At 35.5% G+C, this 19472-nt stretch overlaps 2 protein-coding genes across 2 annotated transcripts in view; one reads left to right on the forward strand and one right to left on the reverse strand.

Moving 5' to 3' along the window:
- Window positions 1-2146: 2146 nt before the first annotated feature.
- LOC128557756 (regulator of G-protein signaling protein-like) overlaps window positions 2147-19472 on the forward strand; it is a 52943-nt gene continuing 35617 nt past the window's right edge. The window contains exons 1-9 of the mRNA XM_053545969.1: window positions 2147-2274; window positions 10834-10922; window positions 11280-11357; window positions 13355-13499; window positions 14531-14779; window positions 15899-16086; window positions 16469-16709; window positions 17325-17715; window positions 19307-19445. Coding sequence (XP_053401944.1) covers window positions 2253-2274; window positions 10834-10922; window positions 11280-11357; window positions 13355-13499; window positions 14531-14779; window positions 15899-16086; window positions 16469-16709; window positions 17325-17715; window positions 19307-19445 — 1542 coding nt within the window. The 5' untranslated portion in view covers window positions 2147-2252. The remainder of the gene's footprint in view (window positions 2275-10833; window positions 10923-11279; window positions 11358-13354; window positions 13500-14530; window positions 14780-15898; window positions 16087-16468; window positions 16710-17324; window positions 17716-19306; window positions 19446-19472) is intronic.
- Window positions 7981-9909, reverse strand: LOC128557757 (uncharacterized). The gene is made up of 2 exons (XM_053545970.1): window positions 9200-9909; window positions 7981-8458 (listed from the first exon to the last, which is right to left on the reverse strand). Exons 1-2 carry the CDS (start codon window positions 9749-9751, stop codon window positions 8219-8221), a joined length of 792 nt encoding a protein of 263 aa, XP_053401945.1. The 5' UTR covers window positions 9752-9909; the 3' UTR covers window positions 7981-8218.

A 19472-nucleotide genomic window follows, 5' to 3' on the forward strand; every position in this document is an offset into this window, starting at 1 on the left:
CAATTTTAGGCAAATTCCAGTCAAAAATAAGGCTGATTTTTTTCCGCAAAACGTAGAATCTATTTGGTAAAATGGTACATTATTAGCCATATTTTAATTATCTATCATTATTTTTGGGCAAAACTTTTGTTAGAAGGTTATAATGCAGTAATTCGGTCGAAAATGTGCTTCCGTGGTGTAGTCGAAAGAAGTTCCTAATAAATAGATCCTAATTTTTCCATTTTTCGCGCATTTGCGCGTAAATCGGGGGCCAAATGGGCATTATTTCACTCGTGGAATGAATTTTACATAAAATAGGACAGGTTTCATGCTAATACTCGCATGTTTTCGAGTTGTTTACTTGAAAACGAAAGTAGGGTGTTTATTCTGCGGACCGCTTTCTGAAATGCGGCAATATGAGGGTACCTGACTTCAGTTGACTTGCATTTCACTGCATACTATTCAACACCCCTTTTTATTTTCGTTTTCTTGAAGCAAATGTATGGATATCTTGTGGAAAATAGGTCTACGACGGAGTGAAAGTCTAGAAACTGTAACAAAATTGGTCTGAAGTACCTGAATTTTATATGAAACAAAGAACAATTTCTTTTATTGGTATATAACCTAGAAAGCAATATTCGGAGAAACATTTTTCAAAATGGCGGATATTCTGAAAAAAAAGCGCTCGTACATCCTTAAAGATAAACCCAAAGTGTATAATACTATTATTTGGTTCATCAAGCTGGCTTTGTTTTTTTAAAGAAACGTAGACGTCATAAATGATAGGGAAAATCTGCTGTACGCAAATTAAGTAATCTGACATGTTTCCTTTCAAAACAGCTATGCATTGTTGCACTCTGATGTTTCTTGAAGTACAATGGCAATAAAATCCTATTAGTGTCTTGATTTATTTGGCTAATTCTGGGAGTTTAATCGTCTATGCTGGCTTATAGCGTGTTGAGCGTTCCCGTGAGAGACATGTTTCTGTTTCTAAGACGACAAAAATCTTAGGAAACAATTGTTAAAGGCTGTCATTTATGGCTGTCTCAAATCTTACATTGCATTTTATGTCTGCGCGGCAAGTGCTGTTTTACGGCGGCAGCGGACAGAAAATATAGCAAGTCGGCAATTTTATCTCATGCAGATAACACCTTACAATCTGTATTTGCACATTTTATGACTTCAGTCTCTTCTGTAGATAGTCTTTCTTGAAGAGCAACAGTGACTAATTGAGCGAAATTTAGCAAGGTATCTCTGTGGTTTACAAGCAATGTTATTTACGAGAATCCTTGCGTTTTAAGGCAGCTTTCGAACACTTACTAGTAGTAGACGGTTTATTTCCGCGCCACAGAAAAGACACTGCCCTTATAATGTTGGCTTGCTATATGTGTGAAACAATAGCAATAATTGCGTTCCAAGCACACATCGATCCCGAAATGAAACTTTAAAGCAGAATATATATGGGGGTGCGGATGACATTTTCGAAAATCAAAAGAATAGGTAAAACAAACACACAGTTCTGATAAAACAAACAAACATATAGGGAACACATTGGGGCATTGCCTTGTCGTCTTCAGTGACAGTAATACCACTGGAGAATTACAAATTACAGGACAGTGTAAATAGAACTTATCTCCGCTAAGTCTAGATGTCCTGGGAGTTCTAGAGCAATTCATAAACAAATAAATGCAATATTTCATTTTTTACATGATGGTCAAGATGGGAACATACTCTATCAAAATAGCTTTTTTCCGATGAATTTAAAACTAATCAAGATATCTGGAAAATATAACGTTCTTATTACCGCTCTCTGATTATTATTTTTTTCAGAATGATGTATATTATATGCCTAAATGGTATTGTGTAACATCCAAAGAGAAAAAAAACTTTATATGGAAAATTTTGCTGAAGCAGTAATTGAGATTTTATAGAGTGTATATGAATAAGATATGAAAGAAGAAAAGAAGAATTAGTGATGTCTTCTGAATATTGCACTTGAGACAGAAGAAAACATTCATACACCATTTACTTATGTAAAATCTACTTAATCGCATGTATTTACACGTAGCGCTCAACATCTCTTCATGTACGGTAAGTGATACGGTACAGAGAACGCCGTGACGTATTATGACGTTACTATACGTCAAACGTCACAAAGGATAATGACGCTTAGCGTCGCGTTGTTTCTATAGAAGGGGCGTCGACATATATGAAGGGGAAGCTACCAAACCGTACTGTATCAGTCAACTTAACAACAAAAATGTGAAGAAATAATGAATGAATCGTCAGAAACAGGTAAAAAATATAAAGTTAATTGTTTAAAGCGACTGTCTCACAGATCCGTGATTGACCGAAAACATTTGTTTTGTTGTTTTTTGTTTTGTTTTTTGTTACTGCGAACTTAGGCACACGGGTATTCGCATATAGGATACTGAACTATAACAGCTGAGTATATGTGGTACATCCGGTTTGAAAAATGTCAAATATGTGAAATATGGTTTAAACCATTTTGTACGGCTAGCTTACATTATATTTTATCGGACGGAAGATCGTTACATATTTATGTGCGCTGTATTGCTTAATAACTTTCCATTGAAATGAAAGGACTGTGTCCACAGTGAATAAAAAGCCTAGATGTATTTCTTGTTTATTATGATACACTAAAACAATATTTTCTTTTACGGTAACTTCAAAACATCTTCTTTCACTTGTGAGCACCGTGCAGGTCTTACATTTGGTCGAAATTGTTCCCTTAAAAAATCATTATGAAAATTGATTATTATTATCGGCATTAACAATAAGTTACGTTTACCGTTAATTCAATTATATATATACGACATTTAAGCACTCTCGCTAAGATTTTGTCAATAATTATCGTCTTAATTATCGCATGATTTTCTTAATTCTCGCATCGGGCTTAAATAATGATACACAGTTGCGTGTCGAGTGTTATATTAGCATCGCAAGATTTAAAGACCCACCTAGTGACCTACTTTTTTCACCCACAAAAACTTCATGAAAATCATTCTTATAATCAATCAGTCAGTCAATCAATCAATCAATCAATCAATTAATAAATCAATTTATTTTATTATATTGTAACGTAAACAGATACTGTTTCTTGTTACATACAGACAAACATATAAACATAATGATAGTGACAAGTTTACAGAAATATAAACATAAATATCGTAAACCTTAACAAATAAGCTGAAGCTAACATTACACGTGAGGTTGAAACTCAAAAATATCTAATTATATACCGGTGTAAGTAATACAGGTAATATACAGCTATACTACAAGTTTTCAGGTGGACATTTAGGCCCTTCCTGAATAAATGTGTTTTTCAGCATATTTTCAAAAATATAGATGAATAACTATCTTACACTGTAGAAACAAAATGTGACTAAATTTAACTAAATACACCGATTTTTGTACATATTGCTACATTAATTCAATAAAACACACATTGTCTTGACCTAATGTATGTCACTGTCAATTTGTAACTAAATACTTGTATATGTATCTCTTTTTTTCTTCATGCAAATCATGCATAATTACCATCATGGAAATACAAAAGAAATACAGTTACTCACGCTGAAGCTGTGAGTAAATTAATTATTCTCTAATCTCTATTAACACTGAACTGAACCAATAAAACTGAATCAACTACTAGTACTACAGAATACAAAGACAGAATTTAGGAATAAGGCTTGTATTTGGCAGCAAATATCGAGCTAACAAAGAGAGTTAAATAAGAAAGCTCGAATATAGATACTCCTGAAGAAATTTGTTCTATCATAAAAGAATCCATTGATTTAAACGTAACGGAATGAAAACCTTTAATAAAAGAAAAAATATTGAAAATGATACTCATAATGTTGGTATAATCATCTACAGATTTTATGAAGTGACCGTCGTCTTCATCGCTCATACCAAACCATTGTGTCTTGATGTGACAATTCCACAACTAGTATGGTCACAAACTAAAATTCAATTAAATGCATATATACTTTAATTTTTCTTAAATAGGTAAAACAAAAACAATCTGAATAGCTATATTCAAAGAAAAGCCAACGATTTTAACTGTCAAATGTAAAGATTGTTTGTATCGAGCCTGTTTTGACAAATAACATATCAGGCAGATAGCTTATCTAACATACGACTAAAATTAGGACCGTATCGTCCGTAATTAATTTGTAAATTGGCATGATCTGGTTCGAACCCGTTATCCTCGATACGTAAGACGTTAAAGCAATTAAAAGTCATGGACTCTAAGTGCTCAACGGCAGGAAGAATCTGAATGTATGAACATTTAGCTAGTATCTTTTACTATCGACAATTTTATACAAAATAAAATTCAAATCACTAACAAAATGGCAGACTAATAAGAAAATCAAAATATAAATATACTTATAAATAAAACGATCCTATGCTTAAAACATCCACAACATTCACTAGTGGTCGGCCCCTGCTGCCAGTTGCCATATAGCTCATAGGAATCACATATACTGACTTTCCGTCCCACTCGTGTACTCTGACATTTGGCCTCCTCACATTGACATTACGTCGTTTCTTGCAGACTACACACAGTGACATTCCGTCACTTCTTGCAGATTACTCACAGTGACATTCCATCACTTCATGCAGATTACTCATAGTGACATTCCGTCACTTTATGCAGATTACTCACAGTGACATTCCGTCACTTATGCAGATTACTCAGTGACATTCCGTCACTTCTTGCAGATTACTCACAGTGACATTCCATCACTTCTTGCAGATTACTGACCACTTCTTGCGGATTACTCACAGTGACATTCTGTCACTTTGCGGAGATTACTCACAGTGACATTCCGTCACCTCAAGCAGAATTCATGCACTGACATTCCGTCAACACCTAACAATTAACCTACTAAAATTACACAAATAGATATTTCGTTTCAACTTCAAATTTGATACATAATACACGAATTGTAATGCTCAACTGTGATTTATTTTCATAATGTCTCTATACGAACACCTATGTGAAACAAACATGAAACAATAATGAATTACATGTATTACTATTCACACGTTCATTTACATAAATCTTATAATGTTTGTATTAGTCTATATATATTCAATCAAATACCGAGATTTAAAGACACTGACAAACGGTCTTTTAAACTGTCCTTTACATACCCATCCCTTGCCGCGGAGGATTTCCACCTGCCATGTCTCTGCCATAACCGCTCAGAGGTATTGTTATTAGCTGAAGTACTTGCACCTCCAGAACGGAAACTATGAAGGCTGTAACGAGAAGCATCTAAACCCAACGAACTCATCATATTTTTGAAACTATCACGAACACTGGAATAGGATAAAGGTTTGTCGCAATTTGGTCTTAGAACGTAAGTGTTTTTAACCTTAGAAAACTGTAACGGTCTAAATATAAATTCATCAGAAGTTGGATTAATGCCAGCTTGTAACAAATACCTCTCGAGAAGAGCGACAGGGCAAGAGAAGTTTCCAGTCCTAGAAATAATGACAGTGTTTCCTTCTCTTAACACATCAGTCTTTGAATGTTCAACATGTATTTCACAATGAGTATTGAAAATTTTTATGTCTGATCTTTTTATGTGTAACGATTCATTTATACGAAAGAAACCAGCAAATGATAAAACAAATAAACAAATAAGTCTTAAATTTCCCAAAGAACTGTCCTCAGCAGCATAGTGTTGCACTAATTTTATAAGTATATCTGAAGTAACCGGTTCCTTCTTGTTAACGGGTTTAGCTATCATTCTAATACAACCATTGAGACATAATTTCAACCATTCATCTGAACACGGATTTGGTGAAAAAGAAACATTGTGTGTCCAGTTAATGGCATAAAAAATCATATTTAATTTAGACTTGCTAGACGAATGACAGTTATCGTCCTGTAAAACGGAAACTAAATAAAGTGCTACCGTAACTGGCGTAGCGGGTAGAGCGGTTAACTGGACAATGGTACACCATTCTCTAAACTTCTTGAAAGCTTGAAAATAGCTACGTGTGGTAGATGGTTCTTTTCCCCTCATGCACACTTGTTGCACTGCTGAGAACAGATCTGTATTGAAATGACTGGCTTGAATTTTGACATCGTTCCATCTGTTTGTTTCAAACAAATATGTAAAACCATGAGAAAAAAAATATAATATACATGTATTATATTATGTAACGAAACTAAGATTTTACGATACATCAGAGCAGTCTAACCTCACTACAAAACTTTGCTGGTGAATTTTTCTGAACCGAAAATAGTGTCTTTGTTACGACCTTGCATATAAATATTACTTGGGTCATTAAACAATAGCATGTCGGAAATATATGGCTTAAAGACCGAATGCTCACTAACTATCAAAGGAAAAAAGGGACTAGATGGCCAATAAAGTGCTACTAGAGTACCTTTCGCTTTACAAAATAACAAAAAATTGAGCGCTTTGGGCATTAAATACACCGGCGGTACTAACCAATTGTTAACCTTGGACCAGCTGACCGAGAAAGCATCTACAGCCTCGGAATCAGGGGTCCAGAATAATGAATTATAACGAGGCAACTTAGTATTGTATTCATTGGCAAAGCGATCAACTTAATGAGGCCCGAACATATTGTCTATGAAATGGAAAAAATCTGGTGTTACAACGTAATCATCGTAATCTAATAATCTGCTGAGCTCATCAGCTGTAATATTCTTATCTCTACTAATCCAGGTTGGTTCCAAGGAAATACCATTGCTGGCACATACGTTAAAAACTTCTAAAGCCATATTCTGCAGATTGACATTCATGCTACCTTTATTAATAATATGAACACAATTTTTGTTATCAGTGTTCCAAACGACTCTTTTTCCTCGTAACTGATTTTTAAATGAACATAGCGAAAACTTTATTGCTAAAAGTTCTCTGAAAGTAGAACTTTGATTTTTCTCGAAATCTGACCAAACCTTGTGTGCAATATCACCACAACACTCGATATACCCAGCACCTGCCACTGCCGAAGCATCTGAGTAAACTATCTCTGCAGGATGATAATCCTGAAAAAGCACTTTGTGAAAAGAGGAATCGAATACAGTTTTCCAAAATTTTAAGCAATTCCACAGACGTGTAATATCTATATTTTTGTCCCAACTAACTCTTGTCTCTATGAAACCATAAAACGGTTTTGTTTGCAACAAACAAACATTACCTAGGACGGGTGCCATGGATATGATTTTACCAGATAGCTGGGCAAGTTTCCTGGCAGACGAAAAGGGGAAGTAATCTAATACTTTCTGTAGGCATTCTCTTGTGCTTACTATTCTCCTAGTAGGGATACGCAGACATCCATTCTTAAGATCCCAAACATAGCCTAACCATTCTAAACACTGAACTGGCAGAAAAATAGACTTTTCTAAATTTACCAAAAAAACCCGCCTTTTTGAAAGTGTCGAAAACAAAGTCGGCATCTGACTTAGCCAGTTCGTAGGTGGCATTTATACCCCAACCATCGTCCAGAAACAAGACTATCCTAATACCAAATGAACGCCAGTACTTAACAAGGGGACGTAACCCTTTTGTGAAAATGAAAGGGGCAGATGATAATCCGAATGGTAGCACAGAGAAAAGAAAATACTTAATTTTGCCTTCCATTTGCCATGAAAAACCAAGATATGTATGATGTATTGGTTTTATGGAAAAATGATGGTAACCTGAACTGAGGTCGAATTTGAACATGAAACCATTAGGGACCAGAAATTCCTTGGCTACTTTGAAATCTTCGAATTTCACTTTCTGTTTTTTGACATATGTGTTCAAAACGCTCAAATCTAAAATCAAACGTTTTTTGCCGACGCTATTAATAGCAACTGATAAAGGGTTAACATTATGAGGTAAAAAGGGCACCTGATAGACGCAGTTTTTATCTAACAGTTTTAAAATTTCAGACTTCACAAAATCATAATTTTCTAAAGCAGAGCGATTGAGTAGGTGGATTTACAATGAAAGGTATTGTATAACCATGCTCAATAACAGATAAGATGTCAGTGTTTGCTTGAATAGTATCTTTCCAAAACGGAAGTGCAGCTTGAAGTCTCTTTTTAACAGAACGATCCGAAACAGAAAATGAGCTTTCAATTGTCTCACAAAATATTTCAGTGAAATCTAAATCAGGAAGAAATTCTGACGATTCAGCAAAAAGCCAATACTTATCGTCCTTACATTGACAATCTGAAACTTCATTTTTCTTTTGTCTCTGGCTTGGCACTGGTATTGTCCAGGATGGGGACTGCCGACCTTCTTGAGGTTCCAGACTCCAAGGGTCGCTCGACACTGGACATCCTGAGATGGGCGGCGCAGCCGGTTGCGAAGTGACCCACTCCTCCGCATGCATAACAAACGATGTCTCGACTGCCAACGGTTTTCTGTTGTCCCGCCACTGTATTTCTTTGTAGTTCTCTCCGATAGCTACGAAAAGACTGTCAAAACCAAAAAGTATTTATTTATTTATTTATTTATTTATTTCTATCCTAACGCTACTTATTTCAAATAATGCTAAACGAAATTCAGAGGAGTATTTTCATAAAACTTAATAGAACTGCATGCTACGCCTAAGCATTTTGCTTTTGAAATATCCTCCCGCATAAGGGGTAAAGAAATATAATGAAACTTTACACACATTGTATAATAGAATAGCCAAAACACAGTGTGCGCGTTGCATAATTCAGGTTAATAACCGAAGATAAATTTGGCTTTATAAATACTTTTTCGTGCAGAAAGAATTAATAAACTCTCATTTCAGATATTTTTGACAAATAATACAATATAAATTAATAAATCAACTACTTACATCGTGTACAGACTAACAACTAAATTTTATGGTGATAAACGGTCAATGACATTATCGGGGAGCAAATTCATATACTAACTTACTATTCGATATATAAGTAAACAATAACAGCCAACAATGAATTCGCCGTGGGAAAGTTTTGACAAGTCCTGCACGGAAATCACGTGAAAGTGACGCCGTTTACTATTTATCTGCTCGATTAAAGGTCGAGCTTGTATCTGTTATGTAATAAATTTTGATCTTTATAATTCTTTACACATGTACCTATTTTACGGTATATATTACAAACTCAAGTACGCAGTGGACGCCCAAACGATATTTGTGTATCCGTGAAGCCATTGTAAATAAAAATAAAAAACGAAAAAATTACCTGGTTACTATTACCAGCTGAGCTATTATCAGACTCAAACTTTTTAGACTTTTCCAACTTTGCCTTGGCCCTCTCCTCGGCTCTACGAATCTTTTTATCGTCATCAGAGTCGCTAGCGACTTCGTTCTGCTCATATTCCTGTATAGTTAACCAGCCTGCCGATGAAGAATCTGCTATACAGATAAGTTTATTCCTATGCTTTATCTTACTTTTGGCTTCCTCCAAGAAATCAGTGGCCTTACTGGCGTTTCTAAGATTAATAGCTTTCTGAGCCGAGTCTAATAAATCTGCTATATCAGCATTAAAAAGATACTGCTTTCTATTTGAAACGTTTTTGAAAGATAATGAATTATCAGTTCGTACCTTTTTTCGTACGTTTTCTGCTGCCCATTCGGAATCTTCTTTGAAGTCTCGCTTCAATTCTGTGAACTTGGAGTTAAAATATCCTTCGAGTTCTTCCACGATTTCCTTCCTAAACCCAGGAGGTGCTTCCGAAGCTATATTTTGTGAAATTCGCCCACGTTCCCTTGTATCGAGCTCAGTATCCGACATATCCAATGTATAGTTTTGCTGCCAAAAACTTAGCCTCGAGTGGCGATAAACCGCGCAGACACTGCTTTTATATCCCGATAAAGCTATAACGCATGAAAAACACTGGTGAATACCCGCCAAAATGTACCGCTAACTTGACCAAAACTTGCAAAACTGGTTAATATCGAAACGCGAATAATTACAGTTATTTTGTGGTGCGTCTTTAATGTGGCATGAAGTGTATTTCGTATGTATGTATCCAGAGCCTTACCCTAAGCCCTCTCTATACAAGGGAAACACAATCTCTTTATAAAGTGAAATTGTTGAGTGAACACCGTTTGTCAATCCTAATCCTGTCCATGTTATATCAATGCAATGGAAAAGTATGGTATCTATATAAAAAGCTATGCAAGATAACACAGTCGTGCATCAAACAGTCATGGAATTGTTTTCTTTGATTTTCTTATATTTCTAGATATTTTTCCATACTTTGACGCATATATATGGGTAGCAGAGATTGTTTTCTTTCCACCAGTAGCTTTTTTCAACATATTGTACCTTGTGAAATTCTGTGGGTTTTGACTTAGTTTTTCAAAAAAAAAATCGACTGTTGTTGACAAAATTCGCCACAAAAAATGTCACAATTTCCCCAGGGCAGTAATTGACTTGATCTTTACATAGTTTTCTTTTCAGACTGCAGTAACTATGCATGCTTTTCTCCTGCCTAGAGGTAAAAGTGCATGCTTTGCATGAGGTACTAAGTCAATAGTCATCCAAGCCTACAATGAAATTCATATCGGAGTTGTCTCCATTTTTTCCAAATATTTTATCCCCAGGACCATTTTTTTCAGATCAAATAACTCCATTTTCAGACTGTGTACACATATATTTAAAATATGTAGTGCCTACTTGAAGTTGGTATTTTTAGTTTCACTGCCTAATGTATCGACTACATGACAAATGAAATTAAGTTTTGCGTACATAAAGCGCAGCGATGTGAAAGTGATAAGTAGAAATACAGCTAGACCTTCAACAAAAACGTATACAAAGCATTTCTTTGGCTTCACAAACCAACTTAAAGACATTTTTGTTCTTATTTACAGGTCCATCAAAAGCAGAATTGGAGGAACTGACCTTACTCCTTGAAAATCGAACGTTTGTGGATTATTTCAACACTTTCCTTTGTCTACCTGTAAGTAATATCCATGTTTATTATAATTAATAATAATAATAATAATATTATTATTATTATTGTCATCAACATCATTATAATTATTATTATTATTATGATTATTATCATTATTATTATTATTATTTGCATTCATAGTGAATGGGATATTTTAAGAATCTGTGAAGAATCTATTAAACGAATGGACTGATAACTTCGTTTAAAAATGCTAAAAGATCTTTGCTGCTAGTTGTCAGGGGTTTGGATGACGGGATGTGTCCTGACCTCAAGGAACTGTGTTTTGCATCATTCAGGTAATATTCTCTAGTTGCACAAGAAGGTATAACCATTTGTTGCTATATGTCATTCTTTGTTATTCAGGTTTTTGGCCAGCATGTGCTCTACAATTACATGGAAATGGAATTTGAGTTTGAGCCCCCTATCAGGAACCGGCGGCACGTAAGTAATGGCTTCTAGGGTATATATAACAGACGTTCTTCCAGTCCCACGTATATAAAGTTACTTTCTTGTCCCACCAGTCTCATTTGATCTAATTTGCTTCCTTCTATCATATTCCATTACAGTAATACAGATAAGTATTGTCACAGTTCAGATTTAGGTGTATCTAGTCAAGTTATTTCAAACTCCTACAAACAGGTTTTTTAGCTTATTCCTGGATTGTTATTTTGACCAGTTAAAAGTCTCAAACCATTTTGATAAACGAAGAAACTGCAAGCAGAGCATGTACTTTGAATTATTCATTTTGGTACCATATTTACTATATAACGAAATAGGAGAGAAATTCAAAATAGGCTTAAAGTTGAAACTCAGTCCTTTATGTTGTTGCTTGTAATATTGTTTGCTAACCGCCACTCCGACTCATAGTTTATTGCTATAGACCGGAGTATTGTTCAATACTTAATTTTGCCTGGCTAAATTCAAAACTTGAACAAACGAGTTATTTAAGAAATAACAAGTTCCCAAGTGTGGTTTATCGTAGAATAACCCGTGTTTTGAATTCTCATGCGTAAGAATAATATCACGAAGGTCATAGGCCTCAATGATATATTGTTTCGCATAAGAACGAAAAACCAACGGATATTCTACGATAAATCACACTTGGGAACTTGTTATTTCGATTCTAACACGACATACTTGAAACAACAGTGTTAGAAAAAATGGTAACTACTTTTTACGACATGAACTACACTTCGTGCTACGCACCTGGATTTGGCTGTTGAAATTTCCTCCATGTATTTTCCCATTGCTTAAGGATTGCAGCAAATATTGTGTAACATGACCATCAAACCTTTCATAAATTACCCTCCAGTCCCCAAAACCACGGCGAATCTCGCATATTGTTCCCGTACGCAACAGTTTAGTTGTTAATGCCATTTTGCAGCCAAACTTTGTTGTTGTTGTTGTACGCGGATACTACGATTTTTACGCTAGTATTTACAAACGTCACGTGACTTTCATTCATAAGATGAATTGCACGCGGGGGTTTGGCGGTATACCGAACAATCCTTTGCACGCGCATGGGTTATCGCAAAATAACCGTTGTTTGATTTTCTTCTATGTGTATGTAGGTTATTTGCTGGTCGTGTTAGAATAAAATATCATTTTGATTCCATGCAATAAAATATTTGCTGAATGGCTTGCAAGTCAAAAGTCAAAAATGACTCGATTCCCGTCCATTCTCGACATCTTACGTTGCCATTGGTCGATTTCAGAAAAATACTTCATAATTGAGCCGCGCCGTGAGAAAATCAACATAGTGCGTTTGCGACCAGCATGGATCCAGACCAGCCTGTGCATCCGCGCAGTCGGTCAGGATCCATGCTGTTCGCTTTCAAAGCCTATTGCAATTACAGAAAGTGTTAGCGAACAGCATGGATCCTGACCAGACTGCGCGGATGCGCAGGCTGGTCTGGATCCATGCTGGTCGCAAAGCCACTATGTTGGTTTTCTCATGGCGCGGCTCAATTTTGAAGTATTTGAAACTGAAATCTATGAGACCTCATAAGAACCAGGCACTTACATACCTAAAACTGCAGTCCGGAACGTAACAGTTTGTTAGACTTCGTTTTGAATGACAAATTTTGCATAATCTAAATGGTCAGCTTGACATGAATGCAGTCAGTGACGTAACCTAGGGTTTGGTGTCTATGAGTGGAACTATATCAAGTTCTTAGTTGTTGTAAGGAATAATATAAGCATGGTCTGATTATAACTGGTTAACCTGCCTAAATAAAAACAGTTTTCTGCAGGATACTTTACAACATTTTCTGGTCATGTTCTTTTCGCCGTTTTCATATTCAAGGGGTTATTACATAAATAACTTTCTTTTTTCTAGTCTAATTAATAGTGTTCTAATTGCTTTTCGTATGAACATTTCTTCTGAATATAATTTTTCCAACATTTTCTAGTCTCTTACCTTTCTTCTATCTCTAAAGCTATACCTTGATCGTAGAGAGGTTCTGAAATGGCTGTGCACGGAGAGGCTGCGTTCGTTTAAGAGGTCTGCATTGTACACGGAATATAACCTGTGTATGTTACTGAGGAACACAAGCGTCGAGCTACCTGGATTACAATGTGAAAGTAAGTTTACCTTGTAACATACATGCATGTTACCATTATTTGCTATTGCCTTTCTAAATTTTACAAGACCCGAATATAAGTTATACAAATCTACACGCCTACATGGATGGTAGATGGAACTTTTAAAATCTTGAAGATATTTAAAGTCATTTTAATAGTACGAACAAAATATGTCATTGTAAGAACCCTTTGTAAAATATTGGTAAAGAAAATTTCGAAAATAAAAGGAATGTTTAGCTAACTACGAACTTTTGAGTTTTACAGAGATAAAACGACCTGATTAGAATGTGAGTATAAAGCACTTTTTTTCGAACAGTTGATGTCCAAGAAATTACTGAAATGGATGTCAACAAAATGGATTTGAGATAACACTGATCATTGGAATTTAAAAGCAGTTTCTATTATTTATCTAAGTTCTTTAATGTAGAAATATAATGTCAGTATTTGTATCAACTATTTAAACAGAAGTTTAAGAATGCTATCACTAAGGAACTAGAAAATGTAATTCGAAAGAGAAATATGGACTATATGAACCGTTATGATTTAGATGCTGATATTTCTGTATGCGTTCTTTTTAAAACTTACACTACAAATTTCTATAATGGACGGGTTCATCATTCAATTTTGGCAATACCGTTCATCAGTCGAACGGGTGTTTAATGAAAATTCACTGACTGAAAAGCGAACAGTGCAGACCATGATCAGACTGCATGAATGTGCAGGCTGATCTTGGTCTGCACTTGTCACAAAGGCAGAATCACTTGCGGCTTGCAGGCTTAAGGTTAAACAAACGTGCCCTTCTCGAGTGCCACGATGTTAAAAGTTATAACTCTGAACGCTACAAGTACGACCGACATTTTGCTAACAATTTAGTCTGTAAATATGTACATGAGTATGAGGACCCTTTTACGATATGTGTCTTTGAAATACATATCTCTACTAGGCAAAATAAAAGAAACTAAATGAATGCATATTTACTTATTTAAATATAGTTTGTTTGTTATTTTTGTGTGTTTTTTTTTCTGTTTCAGAGGGTCAAGATACGACGGTGTTCACCAGAAATATAATTGGCACCGTCAGAGGGATGATGATCTTCCGGGAATCTATGAGGGGTACAGAGGGAGAGACCGTTTATCGGTGCTGGAAAGATATAGAGACCTGGAGACTTACTGAAGATCCAATGAAAAAGAAGTACTACATGCGTGAAATTTACATCCATTACATAAGTGGAATTAGCGCGACAGAAGTGGCCAGTAAATTAAAAGGAAAAGTGTTCCATGGTAAGTCATCACAATATTGACACACTCCTTATCAACGAAAACACGGAAGTGGCTAGAAAATAGAAAACAAACCTGTTCTTAGAAAAGACTACAACCTATTAACACCCGGTGTAACCATTCAAAATGGAAATGACTGATAAACTGGTATTATAGGGGTGCCATTTATAGATTCGTTGATATTTGCGCACATAATTGTTCAAATTACAAATTGAAGTGATTTTGGTCAAAAAGATTAGATAAATAATATTTTGCTGGTTAGAGAACTCCGCCATGTTGCATTGTCATGTGACTTTCTCATCGTCACGTGGTATCTTGTGAATGCAGAGATTATAATAAATGCAAGGGAAGTTATTGCTGTGAGGAGCTTGGCTTATTAGTTCAAACTTCAGGGTGGAAGTTGTCATTTGTACAGGTGTAATGTACTGACTAACCTAAACACGAAGCGTTTTATATTCAGTCGGTTTTATTATAGCAGCCACACACAAGCTTTGTCATTTTTGCTGCTTTTCTATGGGATGTTGATTTTCTTCTCATTATGTTACAATTTGCCCTAATTGCCTTTGAACTAAATATTGACCATAATTTCAATATTTTAAACTTTGACCTTTTTTCTATGTTTCTGAAGAACGATCTTACCGCTGACCTATTGACCGCTGTCTTGTGGATATTCATATTAGGTAAATTGAAATAAGACCTTGTTGCATGCATATTGAACTGTGCTGGTTTATTAGACTTTGACCTTGCACAAGGTTTTCTGAGCTTTTATCTTGTTAAAGATACACTGAACCTTGACCTTGTTGTAGGCATGCTGAACATTGACCTAATTGAAAGTATTCTGAACTTTGAGCTTGTTGTAGGCATGCTGAACTTTGACCTTGTTGAAGGTACACTGAGCTTCGGCCTTGTTGAAGGCATGCTGAACTTTTACCTTGTTGAAGGTATGCTGAACTTTGACCTAATGCATATTTAATAATATTTTACGGTATTGTCGCAGTACTGAACCTTTGTTGCAGATATACTGAAAGTTGACCTTGTTTACACGAAACATATACATGTACTTAACATGGTTCTTGTTACAGATATACTTAACCTTGACCTTGTTTCCGTTACCCTTTGCAGGTATACAGGACTTTGTTCCTAAAAGCGATATTCATCAGCAAATACTTGACTCTGTGGCAGACAACGCCTTCCATTGCTTTGTCGAATCAGACGAAGCATTACTTAAGTTGCAGACGATACAACTATATGCACTCCGGAATTATTGGTTACCAAGACATCTTTTGCATATATTACAAACAGTAAACAAAGTAAGTACTTCGTTTAAAATCGCGAACGACAAGAAGAAGTATTTCGTTTAAAAATGGGCTGTGGCTAAAAGATTTGTTATATCGACATCAAAAATAAATTGTCTCTAACACTGTATTCTTCATATTGCCTTTTTACTTTTACTCCTTATCAATCAAGTTAGAATACATACATCATGTAAAAAACAATGAAAAGACAGTTGGATCAACAGAGCTTAGATTTTTTTTTTCATTTTATTTTTAAATGTACATAATGCATATATAGGTCGACATATGCTGTTACAGATGCGTGTGGGGGCATTCAAAGGCCAAATATTGAGCTTCAAATCAGAAAATTATTTTGCTGCAGCCAAATTAAAAGCAACCAGTTTGTCTTACTCTCCAGGAAACACTTGACATACTAATGAAGCCTGCATCAGGAGATGTTGAGTCCATTGGTCATGAACGCCGCATGCGTTGCCGCTACATGTTTCCGACGATATATGAAGATTCCAGCATAAACTCACCGACGACAACCGTTTTAGAAGATTTGAAAGCTCCGGCGAAGACGCCGTCATTGTCGTCACTAAGCGACACTGAATCCGAGGATGAAGTTGAACCGACCGACCTTTTTGCACTATGGGGAGGTAAGATGCAAATTAACACCAATGTTTATAATCATCAGCTATAGTTAGGCAATGATCCTTGCTTTATTTATTTGAATTTTATTTTGTTCAGTTTGTTTTGTTGAATAGAGGTCGTTAGTACTGTTTTGACAGGTCGGAATAATACAGACTTGTCTTTGTATTTATGCATATGCTTTTGAGAGGTATACTGGCACTTTCTACTTTCTGTTAGCATGATTGTCGTCATTAAACAGTTAAAGAAATCATCGTTATCTCAAAACATTATTTTATATTAAGTATGCATTATTTTTATTGTTTGTATACGATTATTACAGCACTTCGTTTTATTTATCATTGCTATTTCTGTGATATGTTATTTCAATATCTTTTCTTGGCTTCCTTGTTTAAATCTTGCATTTTGTATTAATGATATTCTGTGCTTGATAATATTTGTTTTGTGTATATACTTCATATATGTTGAGGCCCTCATGGGAGATGGGAAAACCCGAGTGTAGCTTCTAGAAAAAAAGTCGTCACTTTAACTTTAACTTTTTTACTTCAACTTTTTCACTTTCACTTCCACTGTACTTTACTTTACTGACTTTGTAATCTTTGTGGCATTTCTTTCCCGACCAGGTCCAGCGAAAGAAATTAAAGCTGAGTGCCCATCGCCAGCAAGTTCTGCTTTCTTACCGGAAGTAGCGACTTCAGCTGAACTAAGCGACCTGAAGCTGCACGCTCCCAGTGCACATGTCAGGAGCCCAATTCCCATTGCTCTAACTTCGTACCTGGCCGGAAAAGGACGAACTTTGCTCGGACATTTTCCGAACACAACTAACAGGGTGATCTGGTCTCTGGCCTCAGACACGCTAGCCAGCTGTCCTTTTCGAGAATTCCTTGAACAAAACGGAAAGGTTTCAGATCTGAAATATTTACGATTCTGGACTGATGTTCGGAATTACCTAGATACTGACGAACACGTCACGGATAGACACGGGCAATCTTTGCGGCTACGGCTTGCACACCGGTTAGTATTATTATTTTCTGGAAAGCAGTTGATTTGAATGTTATTTGGTAGGCAATAATCAAGCACCTTAAACCAAAAGTACAATTTGAGCACACGAATGTTTGTTTGAGAAAAAAAATAGACTGCAGCTGCCTTTTACCCGATGTCATATGAAAGACGGAAATAAAAGCCATATTATTCCTCTCCGCGGCGTTGAACACTGTTTTTCATTTGTTTCATTCTGTACCATTTGACTAGGTCATAAATGATGGAAAAATGTCTGCTTTGAGACCTAACTATAGTAAAGGAACCAGCGCGTGAGCCATCTGGTCTAGTCGCGTAATGGCGGACAGGTTTTTGAACAGTGTTTTTTCACTTGGTATGGCCACATAAAATTATGTCTAAATTGAAGCTAGTTTGTGTTAAAATTTCATTGTAGATGTATATTTGACATTTTGGTAGGTAAAATGGGAGAGGAGGGGGTATTTGATGAAGTAAAACTCAATTTTAGTATGAGTAGTACTTCCAGATCACAGCGTTGTAATTTTGATGTGATTTTACAGTAAGCAAATGTGACAAGAGAAATCTCTCTTAGAAGATACATGACCCCTACTTTTCTTTTCATTTTTTATCAGTTTTATCATAACTCTTTAAAATGAGGTAAGGATTTGTTCTCTGAAATGGGTCTAGCTATGTTCTGTAGCTCTTTAAGAATGTAAGTTTTATATAGAATATGTATGTGGAAAACAATTTACTGGTGTATGACCTTTGAAGGACCGCCTTAATTAAGGTAGTTCTGCACGTTTGATAAACTGGAAATGATGGCGTAACGTCTTTTATCCAGAAAACGTAGAATAAAGCCTGGATTCGGCGTACGGGCATCAAAATCATTTTATGAATTAAATCAACCTGTAAGTAAATTTATTACAATAGCACTGTTACTGTCTTTCTAAAGTTAAAATATGATATTACAACATGTAACACGTTAAATAGTTCAAAATAATGTCTTTATACATATCGTGTGATTTTAGCGAGATATTGCAATGAACCGTTTCGGAAGAAAAGAGCCTGTCGTGTCATTTGACGATTAAGTATCTGTAAACGTTATGAAAGGATCATAACATTACCTTATGACTTGTGCTATTGGCTGGTCTCGCCACACTAAATTTTGCTGGGATAAAGTGAAGAAATGAACGAAAAAAAATCTGAAAATTCCTTTTCGATGTCATGCGATAAACACTTACATAAATTATTGACCCGTAAGCCATTAAATGGCTTAATAATTAATAGTATGATTTGAAATCACGATTTCTTCTTTAATATGGATTTTATCGATACATTTAAAAAAAAAACAATGGTAAATGATTACCTTTTGAATAGAAGCGCGTCTCCTACCGTAAAACAGTTTTTGTACATTCATAAGCCTGCACGTTTATTATACCTAAATTGAAGTGAAAGCAATCAAATAGTGTGTGTTGAAGAAGAAGCCATACTGATGTTGACTTTTCTCCGTTTGAATAACATTACGTTACCAGTTTGAATTCTGTAATTTGATGAATAACGCAAAATTGCACGAAATATTTAGATATTTATTCATGTTTGTGTTTTCCAGGATAGCTGATATCTACCTATCTAAAGATGCTGAAGGAAGCGATATCTTCTCAGAGACGTTAAAAATGTCCTTGTTCACCGCAATCAGTACAAATAACGATATTTCGTTGCTTTGCACAGCCCAAGATTTAGTTCAAATGGTACGTATTAATATTCTATCAATTATA

The sequence above is a fragment of the Mercenaria mercenaria genome, chromosome 6 (assembly GCF_021730395.1).
Source record: "Mercenaria mercenaria strain notata chromosome 6, MADL_Memer_1, whole genome shotgun sequence".
In the NCBI taxonomy this organism is placed as follows: Eukaryota; Metazoa; Mollusca; class Bivalvia; order Venerida; family Veneridae; genus Mercenaria; species Mercenaria mercenaria.